The sequence below is a fragment of the Cystoisospora suis genome (assembly GCF_002600585.1).
Source record: "Cystoisospora suis strain Wien I chromosome Unknown contig_220, whole genome shotgun sequence".
Classification (NCBI taxonomy): domain Eukaryota; phylum Apicomplexa; class Conoidasida; order Eucoccidiorida; family Sarcocystidae; genus Cystoisospora; species Cystoisospora suis.
In genome coordinates this window covers 16,987-44,400 of record NW_027153022.1, presented here as the reverse complement: position 1 = coordinate 44,400, position 27,414 = coordinate 16,987, and the positions used below count along the sequence as shown (strand labels likewise).

The 27,414-nt window shown below is 45.8% G+C and overlaps 3 protein-coding genes across 3 annotated transcripts in view; 2 read left to right on the top strand and 1 right to left on the bottom strand.

Moving 5' to 3' along the window:
* Positions 1–111: 111 nt before the first annotated feature.
* Positions 112–14,490, top strand: CSUI_000585 (ubiquitin-activating enzyme e1 family protein). Its single transcript, XM_068060819.1, has 13 exons — positions 112–356; positions 1,076–1,473; positions 1,952–2,157; positions 3,048–4,493; positions 5,343–5,450; positions 6,283–6,369; positions 7,343–7,556; positions 8,654–8,985; positions 9,774–10,020; positions 11,031–11,368; positions 12,218–12,299; positions 13,190–13,335; positions 14,136–14,490. Exons 2-13 carry the CDS (start codon positions 1,284–1,286, stop codon positions 14,253–14,255), a joined length of 3,516 nt encoding a protein of 1,171 aa, XP_067927202.1. The 5' UTR covers positions 112–356; positions 1,076–1,283; the 3' UTR covers positions 14,256–14,490.
* Positions 14,491–15,793: 1,303 nt separating this feature from the next.
* On the top strand, positions 15,794–17,673 carry CSUI_000584 (uncharacterized protein). Its single transcript, XM_068060818.1, has one exon. It carries the CDS (start codon positions 16,472–16,474, stop codon positions 17,234–17,236), a length of 765 nt encoding a protein of 254 aa, XP_067927201.1. The 5' UTR covers positions 15,794–16,471; the 3' UTR covers positions 17,237–17,673.
* Positions 17,674–18,859: 1,186 nt separating this feature from the next.
* The window catches only part of CSUI_000583 (uncharacterized protein), a 12,633-nt gene continuing 4,078 nt past the window's right edge, over positions 18,860–27,414 (bottom strand). The window contains exons 2-8 of the mRNA XM_068060817.1: positions 26,098–26,713; positions 23,689–25,242; positions 22,521–22,626; positions 21,514–22,344; positions 20,341–20,561; positions 20,061–20,198; positions 18,860–19,578 (exon numbers count right to left, since the gene is read on the bottom strand). Of these exons, the coding sequence (XP_067927200.1) occupies positions 19,136–19,578; positions 20,061–20,198; positions 20,341–20,561; positions 21,514–22,344; positions 22,521–22,626; positions 23,689–25,242; positions 26,098–26,713 (3,909 nt within the window). The 3' untranslated portion in view covers positions 18,860–19,135. The remainder of the gene's footprint in view (positions 19,579–20,060; positions 20,199–20,340; positions 20,562–21,513; positions 22,345–22,520; positions 22,627–23,688; positions 25,243–26,097; positions 26,714–27,414) is intronic.

Genomic DNA, 27,414 nt, shown 5'->3' with positions numbered 1-27,414 from the left:
CGGTGAGTGTATAGTAGTTCGCTGGCTTCCGGCAGGTAGTAGTGGGCCAGCGAAAAGAAGGTTCCTCACGAGATGCGTTCGGGTTGCTTGAGTAGCAGCACATCAAGACCGGAGCGCGATGTTCCCAGGTGTATGTACACTGTAAAGTTGACAAAACGCGAAGACAGGAGTTTCGAGTGTACTGTCTCAAAGTAGAAGAAGTCGCCTATCTTGTGACAACTTCCCTTCCCGTCTGGATTATGTCTCAACCTAGGAACGTGAAGCTGTGACTTCACATTCACTTACTAGGCTTGTACCTTAAAAAACTCTTTCTCCATTTCCGATTCGGATTGAACTGCTCCTCTTTCGTCTCACGGGTGAGCGTGGCAATACTTTGCCATAGGTTTTGGACGAGTCTTCCATCTCATTTCACGCGGCCCACTTTTCGCTCGCCTCACATCGTATGTTTGAACGGCGTGTGTCTCTGGTTGCATGCTTCTCCAATTGTCGAGGTTGCTTGCCATCCATGAATCTTCTGCCGGATGTATCTAGTGGTCCCGTAATCCTGGGGACCGCTCGGACCTCTCTGCCGCTCTCGGGCTGACGCATTTTCCTCTCCCGAAGGTTCCGACGGGACTGGCTCACCTCGTAGAAACACGACATTCTCACGTCATATAGCGAAGAGACGGTGAAGTTCTACCTTTTTTTTGTCACCTGCGCCCTACTTTGCTTTCTCCTGCTTCCTCTCATTCTGGAAGACGTCGTTTCTGCACTCGACGCAGGCGTCCTCGGGACTGTGTCCAGTCTGTCTTCATGATCGTCGGCTCTCCTTTCCCGAGTAGTGTCACGTGCATGCCCAGCGTCTAACAGTTTTTTTTCCTATCGGACTTGCTTTTCCTTCACTCCTTTTGTGTATGAAGTTCTCTTGCTCCTGGCTTCTTTGTGCTACGTCCTCGGCTTCCACGCACAAGTCAACACTCTTTCCTTGAGCCGCACTTTTGACTTTTCTGCGGCTGGTGAAGCAGTCCGCTTCACACTGGTCCTTCTCTCCACGTATAGAAGTCACTCCTGTTGTCTTTTTCTCCGTGCGTCTCAGGTGTCTCTCCTTCCCTCCCTTCTCTCAGAACGATTGAGCTGCCCTCATCGTCGTGACGTCGTCTTAGACCACATTCGGGCCGCTATTTCCTATTTTTCTGCACCAGGAATTGTTACAGCTAAAGAAGACAGTTCGTTTCATCTAGTCAAAAAGGAGGAGCCGCACATTCGACCAATCTTCTCCATAATAAGAGAAACCAAACACGAAGATGGCGACCCATACGACAGCGTATCAATCAGGGCCGGGGGATGCCGCACCGGTTGCGGGGACAGGCTCAGGGACCATCGATACGGATCTCTACAGCCGTCAAATCGGAGCTTTTGGACTTGAGACTATGGGAAAGCTCATTAAGCTTCGTGTTTTAATCTGTGGACTCCGAGGAGTCGGTGCCGAATGCGGTAAGGAATGCAATTCTTCTGCATTCCCGTCCTGTCATATCTAGTCGGTGCATCAAAAGAGAAAGCCCGACTCGCTCAAGCGATAGTATTACAACTTCGGATGGAGTCTTCACGAAGTCACGATGTGCTGACGTAGAGAGGTAGATAGCCCTAGATTTCACTCTCCTTGTGACTTCTTAGTTTTCTCTGTTCAAATCACACCTTGCGTCTGTACCAGTCAACAAGAGGAGGACTCTTGTGGAATTCCGCGTTTTAATCAGTGAAGAGAGAATCTGTCTTGTGTAGTCAATACCCTAGACTGACGCTCCGAAGCTCGATGTCTTCTTTCTGTTCTCGAGGAACTGGAGAATACTCTATCGGTCTTCATTCAACTTTAACTCATGTTCTTTCTCTCTTGCACTTCTCTGTGCTTCCTTGTGTTTTGAGGAGTCAGAGAGTATCTAGCATATAATTCTTTCTATGCGGTGTGTCTTTACAGCTAAGAACTTGATTCTCGCGGGTCCTAAGGCAGTGACGTTGTTTGATCCTGAGCCTTGTGAAATGAGAGATCTAGGAAGTAATTTCTGTCTTACGGAAGACCACGTCAAACAGCGTCTTCCTCGAGCTGCCGCAAGTCAGCGGTATCTTGCAGATCTCAATCAGTATGTCTCCGTGGATGTCCTTCCAGAGCCCTCGCTTACCGAGGTAAGGATATGGAGGTACCACGGTGTCGAAAAAGAAGAAGGGTCTCTTCTGCTGATGCTTTGCGAACTTCTCTTCTCTGTGTCTATGTGAAGGAAGGTCACAACGGGTTCACACATCAAGCATCCGTTGTGTTCGTTTCGATGGAATGTACATATTGTAAGTAGTTGCGTACACATATCCTTAACGAATTTGGCGGTCTTCACTAGCTCTCTCACCCTATATAAAGCAGTTGTATATATACGATTAGCTTCCTCAGTGAAAAGATCTCTCTGGTAAAACGTACAGATCCGCTGTTCTCAGGCTCTCTAAATCGGAGTGGCCCTAGAAGGTTGTAGAAGGCTCCGTTTTCGTCATTCTTTTGTCTATGAAAATGGCTCTTAGCTAATGCTTTAGCATATAGTCGTAAGCGCTGTAAAATCCACACAGCGCAGAGTACATACACCGTGTTGTGTGATACATGGTTTCTGTTTCTTGTACTGCTTTCCCCATGTTGTCTTCCTTCTGCTTGTCTTCTTTTCAAACCAATCTTTCGCGATCTCCCTTCATTTGTCTGTCTCTTCATCTTAGCGTAGATAACGCTTTCGTTCATCAAGTGTCGTGCTTTTCTTCTTTTGGTGTCCTCCCCTCTGTATGTACATACACCCCATGTCGGTAGTTCCTATTCTTCATATGGAGTGACTGCCTACATTCTTTTCCGTCACGTTCGTCTCCAACCCTGCTGTCCCCTAAGAGTGCTAAGACTAACTCACGTGAAACACAACTGGTTGCCTTCGATCTGGAGGTCTCTCCTCGTCTGTTACGTTGCCCTTATCTTTTCTGTTACTCTTTTCCTTAGTATGATTGTAGCTCTTTCTTTCTTTCTTCCCATCTTTTTTCCTTCCTTTCTTTAGGAGATTGTGAAGCGTTTCGATGTGGTCATCATGACAGAAGCCTCCAACGCGGAATTGAAGAGATTTAATGAATTCTGCCGTCAACAGCAGCCTCGTATAGGTTTTATTTCTGCATGCGTTTTTGGTTTAGCGTCGTCGATCTTTGTGGATTTCGGCGATCAGTTCATCTGTCACGATGTTGATGGTGAAGAGCCTAAAGAAGTGATAATAGCAGGAATTACCCATGAGAATCCTGCTACTGTACATACACATACAGATAAGCTTCTACCTTTTCAAGATGGCGACTATATTGTCTTTCGTGAAGTGCAAGGAATGACAGAGATCAACTCGGCTCCTCCTATGCCAATCAAAGTCACAGGAAAACATAGTTTTCAAATTGGTGATACAACATCCTATACACCGTATCAATCCGAAGGCATAGCTAAACAAGTCAAGAGACCTAAGACCATCCCGTTCAAATCTTATGCAGACTCATGTCTAGCTCCTGTGGCGATAGGAGAATCGATGTTAATTGTGCCAGATCTCGGCAAGTTCGGGAGATCAGAACAACTTCATTTCGCCTTTCAAGCCGTTCAGAATGTCCGAGATAAACTGCAAGGTGCTGGGGGAGGCAAGACCTTTCCTCATCCTTTACAACATGATCGCTCGGAGGAACTTCATCGGTTAGTCCAGGCATGTATATCTGAAGCGAAGACGCTTAATACAAATGCCCAAGAGAAAGTGAAGTCTTTAGGAGATCATTATGCAACCAACGGCAGTCAAGATGGGGGAATTGTTACCGTTGACGAAATTGACGAAAAGATTGTCGAGTATGTAGCTCGTTATTCTCAATGTGAAATCTCGCCCATCTCCGCTTTTGTGGGGGGGATTTTAGCACAAGAAGTCGTCAAATTCACGGGCAAGTATACGCCCTTGAAAGGATTTCTCTATTCAGATGCCTTCGAGTGCTTTCTCCCTGATGAGGCAAAAGCTGTCCAAGATGTCAAAATGGGGGGGAGTCAAAGTGGAAATACGACGAGTCCAACAACGACGACGACAACACCTGGCACTGGTTCAGGTGTATATACACATGATATGTTGTATGGACATGCAAATCATCGTTATGCGGATCAAGTCGCTCTCTTTGGAATTGAATTCCAAGTTATGCTCTCAAGTCTGCATGCTTTTGTTGTTGGAGCGGGAGCTCTCGGATGTGAACTTCTCAAAAGTCTAGCCCTAATGGGGTGTGGATGTACACCTCATCATCCTCTTCCTTCTTCTTCACAACAAGGAGGCGGAGGAGATCAAGAGCAACACCAGGGAAGTGGGAGAATCACTGTTACAGATATGGATCGTATAGAAGTCTCAAATCTTAATCGACAGTTTCTCTTCAGGCGCGAACACGTGGGAAAAGCAAAGAGTGTTACCGCAGCGGCATCTGCCAGAGCTATGAATCCGGAGCTACAGGTATGTTCATTTGTTCTTTGCATGCATTTACTGGCTATCTTTCTTCTCTCGCTTGAAGATGAAAGCAAGGGGGAGAAGAGGAAAAAAGAAAGCAGACCATACGTCTGTGGTTCTCTGGAAGAGATGTTAGCATACATGACGGACTATCGATAAGACGTCGACACAAGGGAGCGTGATGATATACATGTACTGGATGTACCTTGCAAGTCGGTCTCTTTCTCCATCTTCTCCTATAGGATAAGAAGCGGGTTGAAGGTAGAAAGTGACGTGGAGGTTGTCGGATCTCTCATTTTGTTTCTGTAAGTGGGGGGAGGATGAACAAGGGGAGCGGATTGTGTGTATGCATAAGGTCAGGATAGACTGTGGTGTAGACCATGTAGGTCTGTTGTATGTACCCAGGTTTGGGGTGTGCATCCAGACAGAGCAGGTACGGTACATCTGTATACACGTATAGATAGATAGATTGATGAGGAGACTTTTCTACGGAAGTCTCGTCCTATCGCTCTCTGGCTACCACTTGAATGTCACGCACGTACATCCGGGGTCGTCGTCAGTCTTCTCTTAGTTGTGTCTCAGACGCAACGTGCTTCCTATTGCCTCTATCAGTGCATGTGGGTATGTGCACCTTTTCATAGTACCTAGGTTATGCGGAGGGGACGTGTTGTAGAACTTCCTTATACGAAATACAGGTGAGGTCACGGGTTTGAATGTATATATCTATCTGTCTGGCTACGTATCTTTGTTCCTATGTATCTTTGGTGCTTGCTATACGTATGTACGTACATGTATATGTGATCATGCCCGTACTTTGTTTTTCTTGGATTTCCGGTGTACCTACACCCGATACAGATAACGGCTTTAGAAGATCGAGTGGGTGTGGAAACTGAAGCGACAGCCTTTACTGATCAATTCTGGCAAAGTCAGCAGATCATTATCAATGCCTTGGATAACATTCAGGTAAGCAAGATGAAAGAGAGAGAAATCTCACTGCAGCCAAGAATGTCCAGGCTTAACGGTGAAGACGGGGAGTCCGATGAGTTTTGAAAACGGGTGTAGAAAACAGAAGAAACGAAGACAACGTGAGGATTTATATGCATGCATGCATGTACTCTTAACACGACGATGAGGTTGTTCATCTGTTCGTATGTAGTGCATTAGGGTCACTACCCGGTTACAATCGAGACGATGAGCAATCGATTGTCTTGGCTAGCCGAGTGCTCTTAAGGATTCATCATGGAAGAGCCCGAGTATGTCGGGGAGAGAGACTTGCAGACTGGCAGAACATTGTATATACCTGCGTATGTTCATGCATCGAAGCAATTCTCTGTCTGTATGTATCTACGTAGCTGTCTCATCTGAGAATGTATTTGTTTTGACAGGTCGCTTCTAGGAAAGATACTCTTGGATAGCTAGCCACATGTCTACATGCTGACATGCTCAAAGCTCTCACCACCTAGCTACGTATGTGTGTGTCTAGAGAGAGGGAGAGAGAGAGGTTCATAGAAGTCACCCAACAGTTAGTCGGAGAGGAGCGATTGAGTAGAAGAGAGTTCTTTCTTCTTGGTAATTTCCTCATATCTTTCCTTTCTTCGTCTCTAAGGGACAAGCAGTCTCATGTTCAAAAGACATCGAGACTTCTTTCTTTCCCCTCGCTGTTCTTTTCTTTTTTATGTGATCTGTATCTATCACTCTATCTATTTCATTCTTTTACACGTTAGATCTCGACGCGTTTTCGTGCTGCTTACTTCAGTGCCATCTTTCTTCTCTTTTCTGTTAAACTTTCACACAGGCTCGGCAGTATGTAGATGGTCGGTGTGTTTGGTTTGGCTTGCCTCTCTTAGAGAGTGGAACTCTCGGTACCAAAGGGAATGTCCAGGTAAGAAGGAAAAGAATGACTAGTAGATATCTCCCACCTACCACATGATGACGAAGAAGAAGTCTTCTCATGGTAATTCACGCACGTGTATCATACCGACGTGTCCTTCTCTCGTTTACTGTAGAGGGACGTGTGTTACTTTCTCATTCTTGATATCTTGCGATCTTGGTCTTTCGACTACCGGTTCCATTCCATAGATAAAAGGAGACAGATGTGTTCAGAGGAAGTTTCTTCATTCATATGACGGGCGCGCACTCTCTTTATTCCATGTGAGTCAAGTTCTTTCTGTCGACATTCCTGTACATTCACCCTCAATCGGAAGATCACCATAGTTCACACATCTGTAGAATCCTGGCACCATATATATATATATATATAGGTATATGTATATATATATATGTATATGTATATATATATATATATGTATCGACCTTGTTGTGGTTGGAGGGGGGAAGTTCGCTAGGTAGCTGCTGGTGTGGATTTCTGAGGCCTCGTCTTTGTTACGCCGGCCCTCGCTAGACAGCAGTCGTGTCTACGATCTACATATTCAGATCACATGTAGAAGCTGTATTTCGCATTGTATGTCTTTCTTCCCCGCGCTTCATCCTTATCTAACTCAGCGCCGCTTCGACTACTTTCCTCTCTCAATCATTCTTTTCTCTCCCCTATATGTCAGTATCTCCTCTCATACAACACACTTAGCTAGCTAGCCATGCCCTCGCAGCTTTGTCCACCACATGTAGGTCGATATGTTTCCCAGTACCACTTGCTTCCACAACACACACGCACATACGCATAAACATACATCCTTCTGCATGTACATAGTGTATATATAGAGAGAGAGAGACTCACGTAACGGATGACAGAAGAGATGAAGTTCCTATGAAGAAGAAGAGATGTATTTGGATATTGTCTCTTGCGTTTTCTTGTATCCTGTCTTGTATCTATCTGTCCCTGTTTCTCTGTTCTCTAGGTTGTCCTTCCACATATGACTCAGTGCTACTCAGATAGCGCCGATCCACCTGAAGAGTCGATTCCTCTATGTACTCTACGTCACTTTCCGCATGCAATAGAACACACGATTGAATGGGCGCGAGACTGCTTCCAAGGAGTCTTCTTTGATGCAGTCAATGAGCCAAATAAGTTCAAGGAGAATCCCCAGAAATATCTTGATCGTCTCCGAGGAGGTATGGAGAATTCCTCGAGATGGCTAGGGGGGAGATTTGTTATGAACTTTTGATAAAGCATTCCTAGACCTTCTTTTCTCATTCGAATCTTACGGGAATCTTCTTTCTTTATTCGAGCAAGCGGATGGCTATGCGTTACCTCGCTAGACAGGAGGAAGTCATCTGACAGGACAGAGAGAGAGAGAGGTATACGTGTTTGGCGTGTCTCGCAATCCACATGCATGGAGAGGAGAGACTTCTAGGCATATGTAGATAGAGATGTGGCGTACGTGGCAGAGATTCTTTGATTTGATTTCTTCGAAGACTCTCTGTTTTGGTAAAACACCTGAACAGAGAGTGGAGACAGCCGTGTAGGCCCTCCAGCAGCATAGGTGGAGATAGATAGATGAATAGGATAGAGATAGACAGATAGATTAAAGATATTTAGACGGAAAGATGTTATGCTTATGATACACATCTATGTTCGTGTATAGATGAGTTGATTGACTCCATCCATATGGTCTCCTATTCTTTTTGCGCGGTTTGATTTTTCCTTCCTTATTCTCAGATTTGGATCTTTATCTGCATGCACTGTATGTTATCTTCTCTCTTTTCTTCTTATTTCTCTCTCTTGCTTTTCTTTTTCCTCGTTCACCTTCTCTTCTTGTTTTTCTCTCTGCCTTTTTCTACTCGTTGTTCTCTTTCTATCTTCTCTAAGCGTCACACCTCTTCATCTCCACTATACAACTGACAGAGAAAAGATGGACTCCTCCCCCTACTACCTGTTATGAATCTCTTTCGTCTCACTTCTCCATGTCACCATACCTCTCCATGGCACATCTCTTTCACCTACTTTCATTCAAAGACAAGACATGAATGGTCTGGCTTCCTCACACATGCATCTTTCTCTCTCTCTCTCTCTATATATATATATATATACATACGTTGAATTCTTATCTCCCGACTATAAGAATGCGACGGCTTCGCGTTCTCCCTTCTTCTCTCGCCACAGGAGATGGAGTGCAGGAGAGCTTTTTTCTTCTGACCGGGAAGGAGACGCGACGGCTATGCTCTTACACGAGCCTGTTTGCGTGTGCTTTGTTTGTGGTTCTTTTTAGAGGGAAATCTCTCAGTTCAGAAAGACCGTCTAGAGAAGATAAGAGATCTTGTTTCCTTGTGGCAAGAAGGTTCAGGAGATCTTCAGCAACGCCAATTCTCTCCTCCCACCTTTGAGAAGTGTGTAGAGAAAGCCGTGCTTTTCTATCAAGATCTTTTCTGCAATCAAATAGCTCAGCTTCTCTATTCCTTTCCTCTAGATCATCGGACGTCGGAGGGCACCCTCTTCTGGACGGCTCCGAAGCGACCTCCCACTCCTCTCCCTTTTGACGTGCACAATCCTGCGGCGATGGATTTCGTCTACGCTGCCTCAAATCTCTTTGCCTACAATCTAGTAAGTGAAAGAAAGAAGGAAAGAAGATGGCTAGGGTGCAACAAAGCGAGAGAGAGAGAGAGGTGAAGAGAAAAGAGAGAAGAAAGAGAGACGGGGATAGGAAGTTTGGAGGAGAAGAAAGGAGAGAGAAGCGAGGGTCTAGGGCAGGACGTCTTCATTGTTGTGAAGTGGGGGTTACTAGTCTATGTAGATAGCTCGATATCATGTAAAATACATATACACATACTCCATGAGGTAAATGTAGGTTGAATAGGAAAGATCGACAAAAAGAGAGAGAGAAGGGGCCGCGGTTGAGTGTCTCTACATCATAACTACACAAAGGAGAAAGAAAGAAGGGAGGTATTTCTTGTACACCGGAGTAGTGACAGCAGTCAAGATGAAGAAGAAGAAGATTGAAGCCATCTACTTGTTTGGCTCCCCCGCTTAATCTTCATCGAAACCAGAGCTTCTTCTCTCTTCTTTCTTGTTCTTTCTCTCGCTCATCCGTTCCATGTAGCACTCTATCTTCATACACACTCATCTGCAGATCCTTCTTATGAAGAGACTGATGTGGGCGAGGGATTTTCTTCCCGACATTTCTTTCGTTCTCTTGTAGGTCTGTACACAGCTTCGCACATGTACCAGTTTTGCATGCATCATTCATTTGTATGTAGAGAGAGTGAGAATATACGTAGAGCGAGAGATGGATAGAGGGGGACTGTATAGGGTTGTTTATGTCCTCTATATGTAGCAGGACTCTTGGAGTGTTTCTTGTTGTATATGTGTCTCTTCCTTGGCGTGTCTCTCAGGGATTACCACCCGTGCGTGACATCTCCGAGGTCAGGGCTTTAGCCGAGAAGGTTGAGATTCCTACTTTCCAGCCTAGGAAGCTTCAGATAGAAGCTCTTGAAGAAAATAAAGCAGGAGATGGATCTAGTCAGACATCTTCTACCAATAATAATAGAAACACAACATTCTCAGGTCTATCTCTCTCAGGAGGAGGTGGTGACGACGAATCACGTATTGCTATGTTGGAACAACAGCTCCTTGCCACAAGTCAGTCTTCATCATTCTATCAGTCTATCTGGATCTGTCGTTAATCTATCTCTGTTGACCTATTGTTAATCTATCTACCTTTACCCTCTCTATCTTCAATCTTTCTGTCTCTCTCTCTCTCTCTGTATCTGTCTTGAATTCGTCTATTGATCTCTCTATCGATCTGTCTATCTAGACTCGTGTCTCTACATATCTTGACGATCTACCTAGTTTCTCTGGTAGTTCTTCTATCTTTCTTCTCTCTCCTTAGAAGTCACCCAATACAACATATGGCTCTTCCCCTCTCTGTTTCAAATCGCGTGATTCTCTCAGCTTCTTTGGTCTTTCCGACAGAAGCTCTCTCAGACATCCTCTTTTCTTCTCTATTTTCTTTCTCTCTCTCCCTCTCTCATGTCTTGTTCAGAGAGTACATGATACACGAGTAGTGCTTCGCTGTTGTCTGTTGAGTTAAGGAATGTTTACTTTTTTCGCTTCTCTTCTCGCCCTTATGAGCTCACTGAGTCTCTAGGCCACAATGTGAATCCCCTATTAGACGCCGTTGATTGAAGCAAGGAGAGATTTAGCGTTGGTTACTCTTTGAGTTGGTTGAAGATATGTTCTTTTGGAGTACACCTTCTTCTCTCATCTTTCTGAGGTCTCTTCGCAGTCAAGGGAAGGAGTGTGATAAAGGCATGTGTATGGAGATGTGTGTGGTATCTGTCTGTTCGATGAAGTAGACGGAGAGTTCTTATCAATAGGATGCCTCGTGAGTCGACCGACATTTATCTTCTTAACTATCTATAGAGAGAGATACATACCTATAGATGGAGTTGTGTATGAGTACAAGGACGACGTATGTGTGTATATCTCCGTACAGGTGTATATAGAGATAGATCTATCTATCTATCTAGATATGAGTGTGTTCGCTAAGGTCGCGGGGTTTGATGGATGAGTTTGTAGGTATGATTCATTCTTCTGACTTTGCAGGCTTCTCATTTTCTTTCCTTGTTTCTTTGAATGTGTTTCTATAGAGGACTTGGATAAGATGATCTTTGTTCCTGCGGAGTTTGAGAAGGATGATGACACGAACTTTCATATCGATTTAGTGCATGCAGCCTCGAGCCTCCGAGCTCAGAATTATAAAATTCCTTGCTGTGATCGACATAAGACGAAGATCATAGCGGGGAGAATCATTCCAGCTATTGCGACAACCACAGCTATGATTACAGGGCTTGTCTGTACTGAGTTGATCAAAACAATTACATATAAGCAGAGAAAGCTTGAAGACTTCAAGAATGCTTTTGTAAATCTTGCCCTTCCTCTATGGCTCTTCAGTGAGCCTATGCCTCCCAAGAGAGTCGTTGATAAGGTAAGGAAAGAAAGACAGTACGGTTTTTCATTCTCGCCTTCATCATTTGAAGTAAATAGAGAGGTAGATAGACGAGATACATAGATAAATAGATATGGATAGATAGATTAAAGATAGAGATAGATAGATATTATCCTGGTTGCTGAGAAGGTTCGGTAATTTTCTGTTCGTGTGGAGGTGTCGTGAGGAAGTCTTTGTCTCTTACTAGGTTAAGGGCGATTGACGGTGTGACTTGAATGGTTGGCATGCAGCTGTATTCTGTTGTTGAAACGTCTTCTCGGCTTGGCTTTGTGGATGTATGTCCGAGAGCCACTTATCAGTTAGGTGTGTTCTCTCTCTGTCGTAGGCTGCTCCAGCCAGTCTATGCCTCGTAGTGTCGGATAGAACTGAACAGATCAATAGCAACAATCGTCATGCATACACGACGACCGACTATATATTTTCATACATAGGTGATGGATGATGGTGGAGTATATGCATATATCTATACATATATATATCTTTACGTAGTCTACGAGTGACTGTTGCTATTGTGCTATTGATCTATTCTCTCACGCAGGTATGTGTAGGCCAATGGTAGGAAGGAACTTCCTTTGCGAGACTGCCGTTTGATTCCGAGAGCAGGGGGGGCCTAGCCTATGAGTGGAGCTGCGTGCACTGAAGGCTTTCTCTCTCTTTCTGAGAGAACAACGGTGTACTGTGTGTGTAGAGAGTCTAAGACAAAACCTTCGTATGATTAGCACTTTCTCTCGTATGTGTTGGTACCCTCGTGTACTTTCTTACTGTGTATAGAGGTGAGTCTTGTCTATGACGGTCTTCATGGTGTGGTTGTCTTCCTGCTGTACCTAGAATTTCGATCCCGTTGCATGCGGCCCAGTGCGAGCGCTCCCGTCCGGCTTTACCTGCTGGGATAAAGTCGACGTCGATATTCGTAAGGCTCTCATCTTCAAGGATTTTCTCTCTACCGTGTTAGGTGTAAACAGTGTACATGTATATATGTATATTCGAGGGTAGAAGCATATATATGTGCATGTATATAGTAGAGACGCATGTGTATGTACGCCATTGGAGAGAGGCGCGGGTTGCGAAGGGGCAGAAAATTTCAAGCGAATTCTCAGGCAGGTTTTGAAAGACAAAGAGAGTTTTATCGTAGAAGATGACCTTTCATTAGGAGAATTGCCGATACTTATATCATGCCTAGTAGTGTGAAATACAAGCATTTCGGAAGACAGTGGTCTGGACGATGACGAGACCGTGTGAAGCACGCATATAGATATATATATATCATGTAGTGGCTTCTCTTGGAGCGCACAAGGCATCGGTCTGGGGAAAGCTGTGTATTCCGCATATATATACAGATAGATATACACGTTCTTTCGAATATGTATGCACTGCATGTTTGAGACTCGCGTTCCCACATGCATATATATATTCTCTGTCGCTTCACTGGAGATGCGCAAGTCGTAAACCGTCGTTGATTTAGTATGGAGGCCCTGCTGCCTACCAACGAGCAAGTCTGCGAGTATCGATGCTGAAAAGAGAATGTCTCGATTGAGGAACCGCATGCTTAATCCTCGGGTTTTTCATGGTGGTTGTGGCCCCCATCGCGGTCTATTCTTAGCTGAGCGCGTGCCTTCTCCTTCCACTCATACTCTTTCAAATCGAGAGTCTTCTCTCCTTAGATAAACTGCCATGCAGCGGGATCGATTGAATAGTCCAGTCATCCTTCAGAGAGAAAGAGAGGATCTGTCTATTGGGGCAAAAAAAAAACTTGAAGAATCAAGAAGAACTTGCTGTGTGACTGCCTGACTGTCTATACAGCCGGCTGCACAATCGAGCAGCTATGTGATTTCTTAGATCAAAAGTTTGATGTCGAGGTCAACATTCTTTCAGTAGGAAACTTTTGTCTCTACAACAGCTTCCTTCCTATTCACAAGCAACAGAGGTATAAGAAGTCCGTCGTCAAGGTATGTCTGCATTCATCTCCTTATAACAACGCATATATACATATATACATATATATATATACATAAATATCCGTGTGTATATGCACACACATATAATGTGCATTGTTTCAGGTGTATGGTGATCATGTCGACGGAGAGCTCTTCTGTTTTTTCAGTAGTATCAACTCATGAGTGTGGACTGGGATTTGTGTGGCCATAGAAAGACAGAGAGAGAGATTGTCCGGGTGGTGTAAGGTAGAGAGAGTCTTTTTCTATCCGACAGAAAGCAGATGTCGAGAAACAGGCAGAGGTCCTCTCCGTACAGATGACATTTGTATCGGCTGTGCGGTTGAAATAGGTACATACTGCTTGTGACATTTCGTAAGAGTAAGGTCCAGCGTGCGCGAACATCGTTAGTCAGGTCGAGGCCTCTTAGCTTGTCTGCACTTGCGTCACCCCGGCCTCCCTCGTAGCCGCGATCAAAGAAGGAGAAGATCGCACATCGCTCTTCTAGTCACGAACAAAATGTCTGTGTGTCTATACGTGTACATATCTGTCTCTCTCTTTATACATGCACATAGCTATATTAGTGTGTGTGTTCGAGGGGTGATGGGGTGGGCTAGAGGGATGTAAACTGGCATCTACTGTGAATGTGGAGAAGAGAAGATTTGGCAAAGATTCACCCTTGTGTTGTGGTCAACTTCTCAGACGGGTGAGTCGTTGTCCCCAGCGGTGACACCCTTGAGCTAGGTGGAGAAAACAATGAGTACGTCTTTCATGCCAGTGCATGCATGCATGCTGTCGTGTGTGTCTGCGTACAGTTGGTTGAGGAAGTAACGAAAGTCGCGGTCCAACAATACGTTGCCGTGGAGAGCAGCTGCAGTGGAAAGAGCGATGGGATTGATGTGCTTCTTCCAACCATTCGAATTTTCAACAAATGACCTGTCACTCTGTAAAAACTCTTATGTGTGGATATCGGGAATTTGGAATTGACTGACGACTCGACTGGTAGTGGGATCAAACAAATGACTTGTTCTTCGTAGAGTTGTCTGTTTTTCTTTCTTTCTGTGAGGCTCTGTCTCGTGAACAACTTTCAAGTTTTTCGTTTGCTTCCTTTTCATAGCGATCTTTACACCTTCACCGCTCAACAGGTGGGGTCCTGATCCTGCATAAAAAAGAAAAGATCATCTCTCCTGCAGCACAAACACTCGTTCTTCCAGAGAAGAAAAGCCGAACGGACTGGGACGACCTCTTGAAAGAGACACGGCTCGCTTGTCAGGTTTGTATCGTAGTTAGTAGTCTTCCAAGACCGAGTTGTTGGTTCTCGTACTCGTAGAACCATGGCTTTTAAGAATCAGAGACATGATGACCCAAGCAGCGTCAGGTCGCTCTTCTCTCGTCTGACCAGAGTGGCGGTCCACGCCTGCTGGGCGTTGGCACACCTGTGTGGCAGCAGATAAAGCGTTTCTTACGAAGCGAATAACGTCGAATGATATACCGCTCACGCAAGCGCCTGCTTCGGTTACGCTTTGTGAGGGCCATCAAAGTTATCGTAGAGCCTCCCCGTGTGCCTTCGGGTTGGACAGGCAAGAGCATGTTAGCGGATACTTCCTCGGAACCCTCCGTCAAGCAGAGACCGACACGGGAAACGATAAGGACGGGGACCTGCGAGGTACTCAACGAAGTTTTTTCTTCAAAACCTTCCGTAAAAACCTAAGATAACTGGCTGAAGTCGAAAAACACGACAACAACAAGACAGCTGCGGGCTGTACCAGAAGGTGCTGCTCGGTAATTTATTGAATTTGAGTCCACAAAAGAGACGAGCTGTAGAGCTCAACGAAACGCTACTGCAGAACTTAGTCGGTAGCTGCCTAGAGAAAATGACCTGCCTACTAGCAAAGCCGTTGTGCCCGATGGCTACACCGAGGAGCAGACGGTGTGGATGTTCTCTCCAGCAGTACCAAATATTTAGCGATTACTTCGGTGGATGGGAGCTGAACGGGGGGGCAGGAGCACTGTTGCGCAACCCTGGCTTAGCAGTAGCTGTCATCCGATGTACCCCGGTTTCTCTCATCCGTCCAAAGGAATTGTGTAGTGCCGCTCCATGCTGTTGACTGGGAAGGGTACGTGCCTGTTCAACAGACAGCGGGCTCCAGTGTGATGTGCCTGCGAGGAACATAAGGTCCTCCGCGGGAGATGTGCTTGTGAGTGTGTGCAGCGCGGTTAGTACCCCTGGGAAGCACAATAGCCCAGTTAGTACTCCCTAGAGCCCGGTGCTAGGATAGCCCGGTAGAGCGGGACACACCACGTGGTAGTGGGCAATTGTCCGTGGTGCTGGTAGGTGCCCGCTCTCCGGGGAGGCGGAATAACAGACGCGACTCTCTCAATATGTCGCAGGTAGGCGGGAAGAGACAAAAGTTCGTCCGTTTCTTCCTCGGAAGGGTTAGTTGTCCTCTTCCTCGTGGTAGTCCGTTAGCAGGGCGGCGAGAAGAGAGGTTCGCTATTGTTTCCTCTCGCTGGGCGTGGCGGAGCTCAGACCTGTCCAGTGCTGTTTTGTGCAGTTGCTAATGATTTTCCTCCTACGTCTGTCTGTAAGCGGACTCGTGTTCGAGCGGTTGTGTAAATGTGTTATCGCCGTTGTGTGAATGCGATATGTTCGCGTCTCGAAAGCACAACACACTGGATCTGGGCAGAAGAGATAACACTCAAGTTTTGCCTCGTGTGCAGGACTGGCTTCACCCTAAACCCTTCGGCACTACGGGTAGCCTTCAAAACAGGACGAGGATCGAGATCAGCGAGGTAATGCGACTCCCCGCCGAGAGAAGAGTTCACAACCTTTTGGACACGGAGCACTGCGTGGTTCGCGTGTCAGCAACCGGTCTGTTGAAGGTGCCTTGGGGGGTAAAGCTGCAGTGGAAGGGTATTCTTAGCTCCAGCGAGCGTTGCCGGGGAGCGGACGGGCACGCCCAGCCGGCCAGGAAGCTTTGAGGAAAACACAAGGTCGCATGCGGCAGATGAGCGTAGTGAACTATACTTTGTCAGTGCACCACGCTTTGTCTAATGTCCGGCAATCTGCTTACGTCACCGTCACTTCTTCAGGATTTGCGCCGGTTCTCCTTTTTTTACAAAACTGTCTCTTCTTCGTCCTCTTGTCTAAATGGCGGAGAGAGGGTCCGCCGCGTGCTTAAGGCACATTGTCCGCGTCGCGGTCGTCCTGATGGCAGGTCCACTTGTTTTTGCACACAGCTATAATCCCTCGTCTTCCAACGATCACAACGTGCTTCTTTCCATTCTGTCGGCGAATGCTTCGGAACGGTTTGCTGGCCGGGAACAAGACGGGTTCTTACAATATAAATTTGGGCCGACTACCCTTCCTCTCGCAGCGTTTGAGCAGGAACGAAGCTTCCTCGGCAACGCAAGTCGACTACGTTTCGGGGCGCAAGATGACGCCGTTACGTGCAGAGTTTATTTCGAAGGCCCTACGAGTCGGCCTCCTACACTCTCCGTGGAGTCTTCTTCGACCGGTCGCGGCCCGTTTTTAGTCGTTTTCCGTGACACACATCCCGCTGCGAGGGGCTGGATCCACGGCTATGAGCGAACTGTATCACCCGGACACACGGGGCCGTTCGGAGCCGGTGATGGCGAGTACGTGAGAGTTCATCCTCCAAGTGGCGTGCACGTGTATGAAATGCTGATCTTTGATGGCAATTACCAGCTCGGGCCACGGCTCACGGCTATGAAGGGAACCGAGTGGAACAATTCCGAAAGAGCACTGGGGCCCGAGGATAATATAACAGACGACGTGGCGTCTGCCTTGCCCACGGGTTCACCTCGTCCAACAATTGTTGGACGGTGTTCCGTGAGTGTGTCACATGCGGAGATCGAGGCTGAAGAACACCGTGGGGAACGGATCACAGCATAATAGTCTGATCTGCGTACAGGCCCGACGTGAACAACATGCATGCGTTACGCTTTAGTTCTCGTGATTTCAAGCCGTCTCCAGTCACGTCTTTTTCGCCCAGGCACCAGAACCAGCCTGTCGTCCTTGTCAAAGCGGAGAATGTTTTTTCACAGCAAAATTGGCCGAGTGGTGAAGTGTGTCGCCTTTTGAAGTGCTGTCTCGTCATTTAGTGTTTCTTTCAGAGCGCTCGGACGATTTAGGCTCAACTCGTTTGCCCTTGACACTAATCAGCACACCATTGGCAAGACTGTGCTGTCCATAGTTGGTCCTTTGTGTCGATATGTGTCATCGATGTGTGAAACCCTTTTCAGGTACTGTTCGTGATACTGTTGCCATACACTCGACAAGAGAACACTGCGTTCGTGGTCGGCAGACTCATCTGTCTCCAAGAGTGGGGTGGTGCCGCGTGGACCGGGGCTTGACCAGAAGAACGGAGGGGGAAAGAACTGAGCCTTCAGACACGTCAGAACGGCGACTCACGCGATCAGGTGGTACAAGTGTTCCTGTTAGTTAGCTGTGCATCTTCAGATTCGGCTGCTATATTCGTCAGCACCACTCGCAGCCTATGCTGGTAATCTCGGTTTGGAGTAGCCAGGTGCTGTCGTGCGTGCAAGTTTTTTGACGGAAAGATCGACACCATGCGCAACGGGCCTTACACTAGACTTTATGCATAGGGTCGACGATACAGCGGCCCTCGCACCGCCGCAGGTGTTGGCCACATTCCCTAGTGTCAACGGCTTGGAGACTCGTTACAGCATCTGCCCTACAGTGAAGAGACCAGGTGAATACCATGTATGATGGCGCCCGCCGAGCCGATAGCTAGAGCAAGCACATAGGACACAGGAATTGCTGCCTACGTGAGCACAGGCTCCCTCGCGATTAAATCGGTCTTTATCGGCTAGAGTTTCTTCCACTGCTGCCAGTACTCCTTTAGGACCTGAGTGCTTGATAGCCTGGATGGAGCAGAGCAACAGGCCGTACTGCTGCCTCCAGCACGCAACACCGGGGAGGCCGAAGGGGAGACGCGACTCTGCTGATGTGCTACGTTACGCTAGTATAAGGGAAGGAACGGGGAGGAACAGGAGCTAGATTCTATAGCAGTAGTAATGCGATTCTGACATGATTCCGCAAAGAGGTACTAGGATTCTCCTTACTAGGTCACCACGCTCCCAAGCGGTTACAGTATCGGGACGGAGCTTCAAGGTTGTTTCCGACGTACTGGGCGTGGCGGAGGCCACACCTACCCTTCGTTACTTACATGTGTTGTCGCGGTGGTTAGCCCTACTTCGACTCTGACTGCGTTTGAACTGTTGTATCAAGATCTGATGGAAGCAATAGCATTGATCTGCTGGCGCATACCAGTAGCGAATCGTTTCAAGAAGCCTGCGGGTCCGCCAACCTTGAGCTGAAGCGGACCAGCGTATAGTACTGCTGTACGTTATGCCCGGGGGTTGCTACAGCTGACGGTCCCTAGAGCTCCCCAGTGCTTTTTCACCCCGTGAGAAAATACCCTGTGTCTGCACAGGTGCTCGGCCGGGAGTGGCCTTTTCTCTACAGCGGACCCGGCCTGTGAGAGAGTTCTGAGTAAATGAATGATGAGCCTGATGCTTGTTCTTTGCCTGATCGTTTTTTGGACAGTATGCACTTTCCCTTTTCAGTGCTCTTAGTGTGTTCGAGACGCTCCAGGAAGGCGGAGAAGCCTTACGAACAGAAAAACTTCAACAGAAAGACAACCGTACGGGACCACCACCTGCGTGTGCACTTACCGCATGGTTAACATCGCTCGAATTCGCACATCGTCATCAATCGCCATGTGCATAGACGGAAAGGCGTACGTCTTCGTGCAGACCACCACCTCCCTTAGTCCCTGTCGCTACTTTGGGAGGTACTTTGTCCCTCATCAATTCTCGCGATTCCTTTCCTAACTGCTTCAGTAACTCTGTTCTGTACCTGCTCCATATGTCTACCGAAAAACGAGCCAACTTGGCCTAGTTTCGCGAGTGTATTGTCTACGTTCACACCTCCGACACTCTCCGCCACGGGAACCATGCCTCCTCCCGTTCCTGAGCTCGATCCCGTGTTCCCCCCCCCTCCTGAAAAAGACGTCGTCCACAGCAGAGAAGATGTCGACGTAAAAGGATTACCTCCGGAGCTCGATGAAGGAGGTGACTGATTGTTTTTCCGAGGGTCAAAAGAAGAGGAGGTAGCCATCGATAGTTGGGGTCCCGAACTGCCGGGTCCGCTTCCCGATGGACCAGCTAACCAAGTCTGGAAGTTCTTCGACACGGTTTTGAAGGAGACCCCTGTGAATCAAGTCAGACAAAAACACTTCGATCTGTCATTCCTTCACTTGGTCTGAATGCTCTCGAAGAAAGTCCGTAGAATCCATTTTTATCGCAATGGTACGCACGGAAATACCCACCTGTGTGTATGTCCGAGTTCAAGTTTTCTTTTCGCGGGCTTGTACCCTGGTAAGTTTAAAGAATTAGAAACATGGCACTTGTAGTGTACGTACTCCACTCATAAGAATATAGCAATGATCGTATCTATCAGGTCTAGGGTTTAGGGCTTAGACATAACAGAAACGAGTCGACAGCACATCTACGATAAGTAGTAGCTAGCTTTGGTAAGCTACGCCACACCTCTGTGTCCTCTTCATCACGATGAATATCGAACTATGAATCTCCTTAACCCGACGAGTATCTGTAGAAAACGTACACTTGTGTATATTCATGATGATATCCTATGGAAGGACCGTCTAACCGAGAGCAAAACAACTCATTACCTTCTTCGAATGTTTCCTTAGGTATCTCTGTGTCTCCAGCTGAAACACTAGGGGGGGTCGACCCTTGTCTTGAATGCTCGTCCAGGGAAGTCATTCGAGAGGCTGTCCCGCTGGGCGGCTTCGATAGTGAAGGCTCAGCTGTACATACACCACAAAACAATACAGCAAAAGCGCTGCCATCATCCAAACTCATGTGTGCGTACAACGGTCTTACCTACGACTCAACGAATGAACTGACGATGGTCGGCAACCCCGCGAAGCGACGGTCTATCGACCTCACCTGATGATGAGGACTGAAGAGAAGGAACAGGGAGATACTGAAATCGCTCTCTTGGTGGGAGAAGTTGAAGTGGCGGTGGCTCAAAGACAGCCTCCTCCTCATCCTCGTCATCTGCCGTTGAGATTCCTGTAGTAGGTATGGATGGAGGTCTTATAGAGAATGAAGGAAGAAGGGGCGAAAAAAGAAGAGAGCAAGACGAAAGGAAAAGCGAACTACGCCGTCTGTATACCAAACATGAAAAGAAGCAGAGTAAATAGAAATCTGTACTGCCTCACGGGTCCATTCAGTGTAAACAGTAAGTAACAGTCCAGTCTCTCCACGTACATATATATATATATAGATAAATGTATATATCGACATATGACATAGAGGAGTGAAGGAAATTCATCTTCAATGTGCTTCTCTCTTTCTTTCCGTCCTGCTGCATGCGAAGAATTAACAGAGGAAAGTGCTGTCTGTCTGTACGAGCTACGTATGATGCTGTAGAGATACTTGAAGGACACCTTCAAAGTGGGTACCAGGAGAAGGCGACTCTTGGGGAACTTCAAGCGTGCATCTGGACCACTATACACACTTGGAGAAAACAGAAAATTCCCACACACCAGACAACCTTTCTCTTTGATACAGAGTCGAGTGAAGACTTCTCTTGATCAAGATACATGCAAGTGAAGATACCTTTTAACCACTCTTACCTACTGCTCTTTCACATGAAATGAAGCGGGAATGACTTGGCTTTACTTATCGTCTTCACATGAAGGACATTACGATAGATAGAGAAAGAGAGAAAGGCAGAGAAGAAATCTGTCGGTCCGCAAGGGACTGGAATAGGCGACTCGAACATAGGTGTGCAGCCCCCTTCACTACACGCTTCTACACTAATACCTGTCCGCGCAAGAAGTCTAGAGATCATCGATGGTGCACATGTCTCTCTATCGTCCTCTCTCTCTATGGGTATACCATCGTATACGTCAGATTCCCAATGTATATAGGCGCCCCAACGGACGTCCTCCGCTACCGCCACTCATACACATCTTCCATACACTGTACCTATATCCATATGCATCTATCTCCATCTATACCTATATAGATATATATACACTTATCTACATATATACATCCACATGTCTGTATGTAGATTTATGGTATCTCTCAAGCTCCCTGAGTGGCATGTACCTGATGCATTCGACTATAAGTGGAGTTGCCTCTGCCGCGACTTGGGGAGTTGTATGGTGGAGCTGAGCGAGAGAGTCATGAACTTCTTGGCTATCAGCACCTTTATATGCCTCAGATATGAAATGAGAGAGTTTGTTTATGGATTTCTTTAGAACTTCATTACTATTCAACCCTTCACAAAGATTCTTCCATACACATTCCGCATGGACATAAACCACACTCTCCTGTCTCTTCTCTTCTTCGTCGTCACTGGTTTCATTCAACATAAGCGCCGATTCTTTCTCTTCGTCTGGATCGCCTTCTTCTTCTTCTTTTGTTCTTCTTCTTTGTTTGTCTTTTTCTTCTTGTTTGCGTGTATAGAGTGATAGTCGCGATCCGAGAGGAAACTTCATCATCCCCGAAGTTTCTTGGTTTCCTTCGCTCTTCTTCTTTTCTGCCCCTCCCTCGGCTTCTCCGAATATAAGCCGAAGAGCAAAGGATGGAGGAACAGGATGATCAAGAAGAGAAGAAAAGAGATAGAGATCGAATAATAATTGCGACATGCCCTTCAAAACAGCTACTTTCTCCATTAAAGAAGAGGAAGATACGCTGGACCTTTCATAAGTTTGAGGGGAAGAAGAAGAAAGAGAGACCTTTTCTTGATGCCCCTGTGACTTTCTCTTCCTTTCGAGTTCCTCAAGGCGAGCACGGGCAAGGCGTAGAATCTCATCGACGCTGCAAGAAAGTTGCATCCCCGCTATGGACTTGACCACGTACAGAAAAATAGAAGAAGAAGCTGAAGACGATGAAGAAGAAGATGAAGTAGAAGAAGAAGAAGCGTTTGCATAGACTCTGCATAGACATCGAAGAAAGCAAAGACACACAGAAGGACGGGGAGCTTATTCTCGATGAAGATGCGTGAACACTCGGGGTTTGACTTTGTATTGAAGATGTCTCTCTATGTGGATAGATATGGAGATGGTTTATGGGTAGATACTAGAAGGCTACTGAGGAGTCGGGGTTCTTACCCGAGATGGTCTAGGAGTCGACGTGCCGTTTGATTGAAGTGCATAAGAAATTCCATAGTAACTCCTGACACCTCCTGAGGAATCATCGACAAGCAAAGTCTCCTTCCTATACACATACACATACATTAACAAGAGACAACTACCACGCACTCGTTACTCTCGTCAACTCTTCTCCCCCCCTCTTCTCACTCAAACACCCACACGAATATATATCTGTATATATACGTGTATCTATCTCATCACACACACAGGTATATCTAGTATATACGGATAGATATAAATACACGACAGAAGTTGTAGATACATGCGTGCGTAGATAGATACATAGATAGATTGAAGATAGGCAGACGAACTAAAGACAGATAGATAGATCAATATTGATATACTAGTTACATATATATATATATACGTATACCAGGTTAACTGTAAGTGAATATGTACGCGTGAAGTGGAGGAAAAGATTACGTGGGCATCTTTGTTGAAGGAGACGAATAAGGCCCCAGACATACATATAAACATTACCCTGTGTGTATGTGACTGTCGAGTGAGCGATAGAAGGAGGTATAGATAGATATAGACATAGATATCTAGGGATATACCTCGTATATGGCAAGCATCAGATTGATTCCTTTGAGGAAAGAGACATGTAGCAGCTGACTTGACTGTACGTGATGAAGAAGCTATGAGTATCTCGCGTTCTCCATAAGATGCCCTAGGTACACAACTACTACTACTACTCCTACTACTCCTACTAGGTCCTAGTATTGGGAGTAGTAGGAGTATAACTAGGGCATCTTGTGAGAACATCTATACTACTACTACTCCTACTAGTAATAGTAGTAGTAGTACTCCTAGTAGATGTAATAGGAGGAGCGAGCAACGTGATCAACACCTACTACTACTACTACACAGAAATCGACACCCAAGAAGACAAATGCTCTCCTCATAGGGACCGCATGATGCGCGTACAGAGCTACATATAAAGATGTACACATAGACCTCGCACTAGCTCTGTAGGCATCCGAAGATAGATAGAAATATAGATAGATTAAAGATACATAGATAAAGATACATAGATTAAATATAGAGAGATAGATAGATAGATAGAACCACTATATGTCTTGTCGCTATCGAGATGTGACTTCTCTTTTCTCCTCTCTGCCGTTACCTTCTTGTTTCTTTGCTTTTCGTTCGTCTTGTTCTTTTTCTGAATGTCTTTGGTTCCCCACTTCAACCTCTTGACTCGCAGCTTGTAGAAGGATCTTCTTCATTTGCAATGTATTCTTCTGTTTCTTCTTTCTTCTATCTTTTCCCGTTCTAAAGAGCCCTCTTGTCGCTTCATCTTCAATAGGCCAGAAACCGCATCCATCGTTATCAAAGACAAGGGAATCGAGAGCTCTATGAAAGTCGACATACGAATCTCTCAAGGCTTCGAAGGAGACAATCGTAAAGCATGAAAGACAGCCAGCAGAGATCTCTCGATATAACTCTTTAGCTAAATCTTCAAGTGAGACAGATGAAGTCTCACAAGACTTTCTTATAGAACACGAAGAAGAAGAAGATGAGAGAAGATGAGGTGTTGCATCGGGAGTCGTTCTGGCTAGCTGCTGATGTCTCGATGCTGTCTGCGTATCGACCCCTCCAGAGAGGGGTGAGAATGAGGAGGAGGAGGAGTTGGTCACGAGAGATGAAGATGAGAGGGGTAATTCTTGATCTAGACTTTCTCTCTTTGCTCGATCTTCAATAGAAGAAGAATGCTTTCGACGCGAAAGAAAAGCTTGTAAGAAAGAAGAAAAAGACGTGATATGAGATGAGAAGTCATGATAGATATCTGAAGGAGAAGAGACGAGGAAATGACCACCCATACTAGGGCTGTTCTCTAAGAAATGCATGTCTTTCCCTTTTTCTTCTTCTTCCGCATTCTTCGCTCGAGGAGCTCCGACTTTCTCTCCGTTCTCAGTAACCGTCCCTTGACTAGAAAGATAGGAAGAAGAAGAAGATTTCAATGAAGAAGAAGATGACTGGCCTTCCTTGGCTTGACGTGAGAAAGAAGAAGAGGAAAAGGTATGACCTTCTTTCATCTTCTCATAGGTGTCTTGACTAGGAGGAGGCGTAGGAAGAAGAAGAAGTTCTAGGGCGCGGCCTCGACAACTCCATACGGCCGCACAAGGGCTAAGAGCAGCTGACAAGAGACTGAGAGAGAAGAGAGAGAGAGAAAAGGAACAAGAAGAAGAGGAAGATACAAACGGAGAAGAAACAGAGGAAGGCGAAGGAGAATAAGAGAGAAGAGAAGGGATGAGAATGGTATCTAAATCACTCCGAAGTTTATGTAGAAGTGCATGAAGAAAGAGGCTATAGCCATCTTCGATCTCTCTTAGAGATGTTGTATGAGACAAGGGCGTCTCTAAGGAAACTCCCTCCTTCTCCTCATGTCTCTCTTCTCCTTTGACAGAAGGAACCTTCTTCGACTGGGTAGAAGGTGTGAAATCCAGGTGTATGTACACCAGATCATTGAGAAGACGTAAGAAGCTTGTCTCAAAGACATCTAGCCAATTCTTCAAGTCCTTTTCTGCTGATTTGCCGGATGACTGGCTAGACGAGAAACCGGAAGATGCCGATGAAGGAGAAGAAAGAGAAGAAAAGTTAGGAGATAAGAATGAAAAATCCGTGAAAGAGGGACGCCGAGAACCTCTAGCCGTACTTGAGATGTCTTGCTGACTGTCTGTACAACGTAACACGAACAGACATCCATCACAACTCTCTTAGCGACCACCACTCAGGAGATCAACGAGTAGAAAGATACTCCGTCAACACGTCATAGGTTAGGATGTGTCTATGCTATTCTTTCATCTACCCTCTCCTCTATCAGACTTCCAGATGTCTTAAAGCAACGTCTAACGTTGCTCCTCTCTAGATGGATCTCTACATGGAGAAAGACAGAGACCGACGCATGTAGACACCTATATACATATATATATATGTATACATATATATACATAGACAGATACAAATATAGATGTATATTTAGGTAGGTAGATCTAGACGTACATAGCTGTATATACACCTGGGCAAGGAATCCACTTCCTGTTTGACATTCCATTCGTCACATCCTGTTACATCATAGAAATCTCTTTCAATTTCTTCTCTTGGAAACGCGTCATCTCTCAAGGAAAAGAAAAATTTTGTCACACACTACAGCGGCACTGTAAGGTTGAATAGAAACACAACATCTTCTCTCTGCGACTTACCTGCCTGATCTCTAGATAGATGGAGAGATTACAGATAGAGAAATTACAGGTCGATAAAGAGATAGATAGACAGATATCGTTTGCAAAGGAGAAGGGAAGATTCTCTAGAAGACACACGGCTACATGACGACACCTCCGTACACCGTTTGTATTCTTTCTCTCTCTTGTCTCTTCGAGCGCTAAGTAATGAGTTTCTAAGAGGGCATGCACGCTCTTGAATGAAAGAAAGAAAGAAAGAAAGCGTAGCAAAAGAAGGAAAGAAAGAAAGGGACGTGACAAGTCACCCGAGGGAAGTTGTTTGTGTGCGAGATATTGCTAAGGAGAAATACCTTTCCAGACACTCCTTTCTTCCTTTGCCATCCATATAAAGGAGAGACGCCGATGAATCTGTTCTTTCAATAATTCCTTAGAGAGATCTCGACAGACTTCTCGCACGCCGATCATCATACTATGAGTCCATCTCCTGTCTCCTTCTCCTTCCTGTCTCTCGTCCTTCCGCGTCTCTACAATGTTCTTCTCTTTATCCTCTCTCTCCTTGACTGCACTCGCGTCAGATGCAGAGGAAGAAGAAGAAGAATCGGACAGAAAAGAAGAAGAAGAGAAAGTTAAAATATTTTTCTCTTGACCGCTCTGATCTGTTTGTATGGGTTGAAGAGATGAAGTTTGATCTGTAAAGAACGAAAAATGAAGAAGTCTACGAAGAGTATGATACCACGTATATCTCCATACATTGATGCTTGTAGAAGATGGCTCTACAGAGAGAAGAAGATCAGCATGGCTTTTTCTTAGGAGAGTGCCTCTCCCTGTCATTCCTCCCTCTCGCCTTTCTCCTAGTCTTTCTTCAGGAAAAGTCTTTAAAAAGACACCCGTTAAATGCCGACCTTGCGAAGAAGAAGAAGGTGAGAGAAAGAAGGAATTTCGGCTCTCTTCCAAGCGCTGAAGAACCTGATAGAAAAGAACAAGAGAAGAGACGTACAGCAGGGAGAGGAAATGAACTAGGCAGAGAGTCTAGAAGCGTGTTGATGTATATCTGCTCGACAACAAGAAGAAAATTCCAGATATCCCTTCGACCCGTCCTCCTCACTGATAGACACAAAAGACTTCTTTTCTCTCTCTTCATCTCCTCTCAAATTTCTTGCTCGTTTTCCTGATCTCTGGAATGATGAGTGGCAACAAGAGAAATCGATCCTCTCCCGACATGACATCTTCCCCACATTTCCAGCTCTTTCTCTCTCTTTTTCTCTCTCTCTCTCTCGATCCGTCAGTCAGTCCCCTATCTTTCTCTCTCTCTCCCCACTTTTCTCTGGGCTCGGGCCATGCAACGACTATGCTGTGTACGTACCTCACTATCGTCGGCACCTCGGTTTTTCCTGATCTATTACCATTCTAATACATGCAAGAAGACTGAGGCATCCAGCAGCCATAGGAATGATAGGAGAGACAACATGAATGAATCTACACGTATGAGACAAAAGAAGCTCTCCAAGCTACTTCAACACTCCCATACACTAACGATACAGAGGAATCCAAACAAGATTTAGAATACCGCACTAACAGACGACATCTGCCCAGACAGACAGATAGATAGATATAGATAGATACATAGATATAGATAGATAGAAATAGATAGATAGATAGATTAAAGA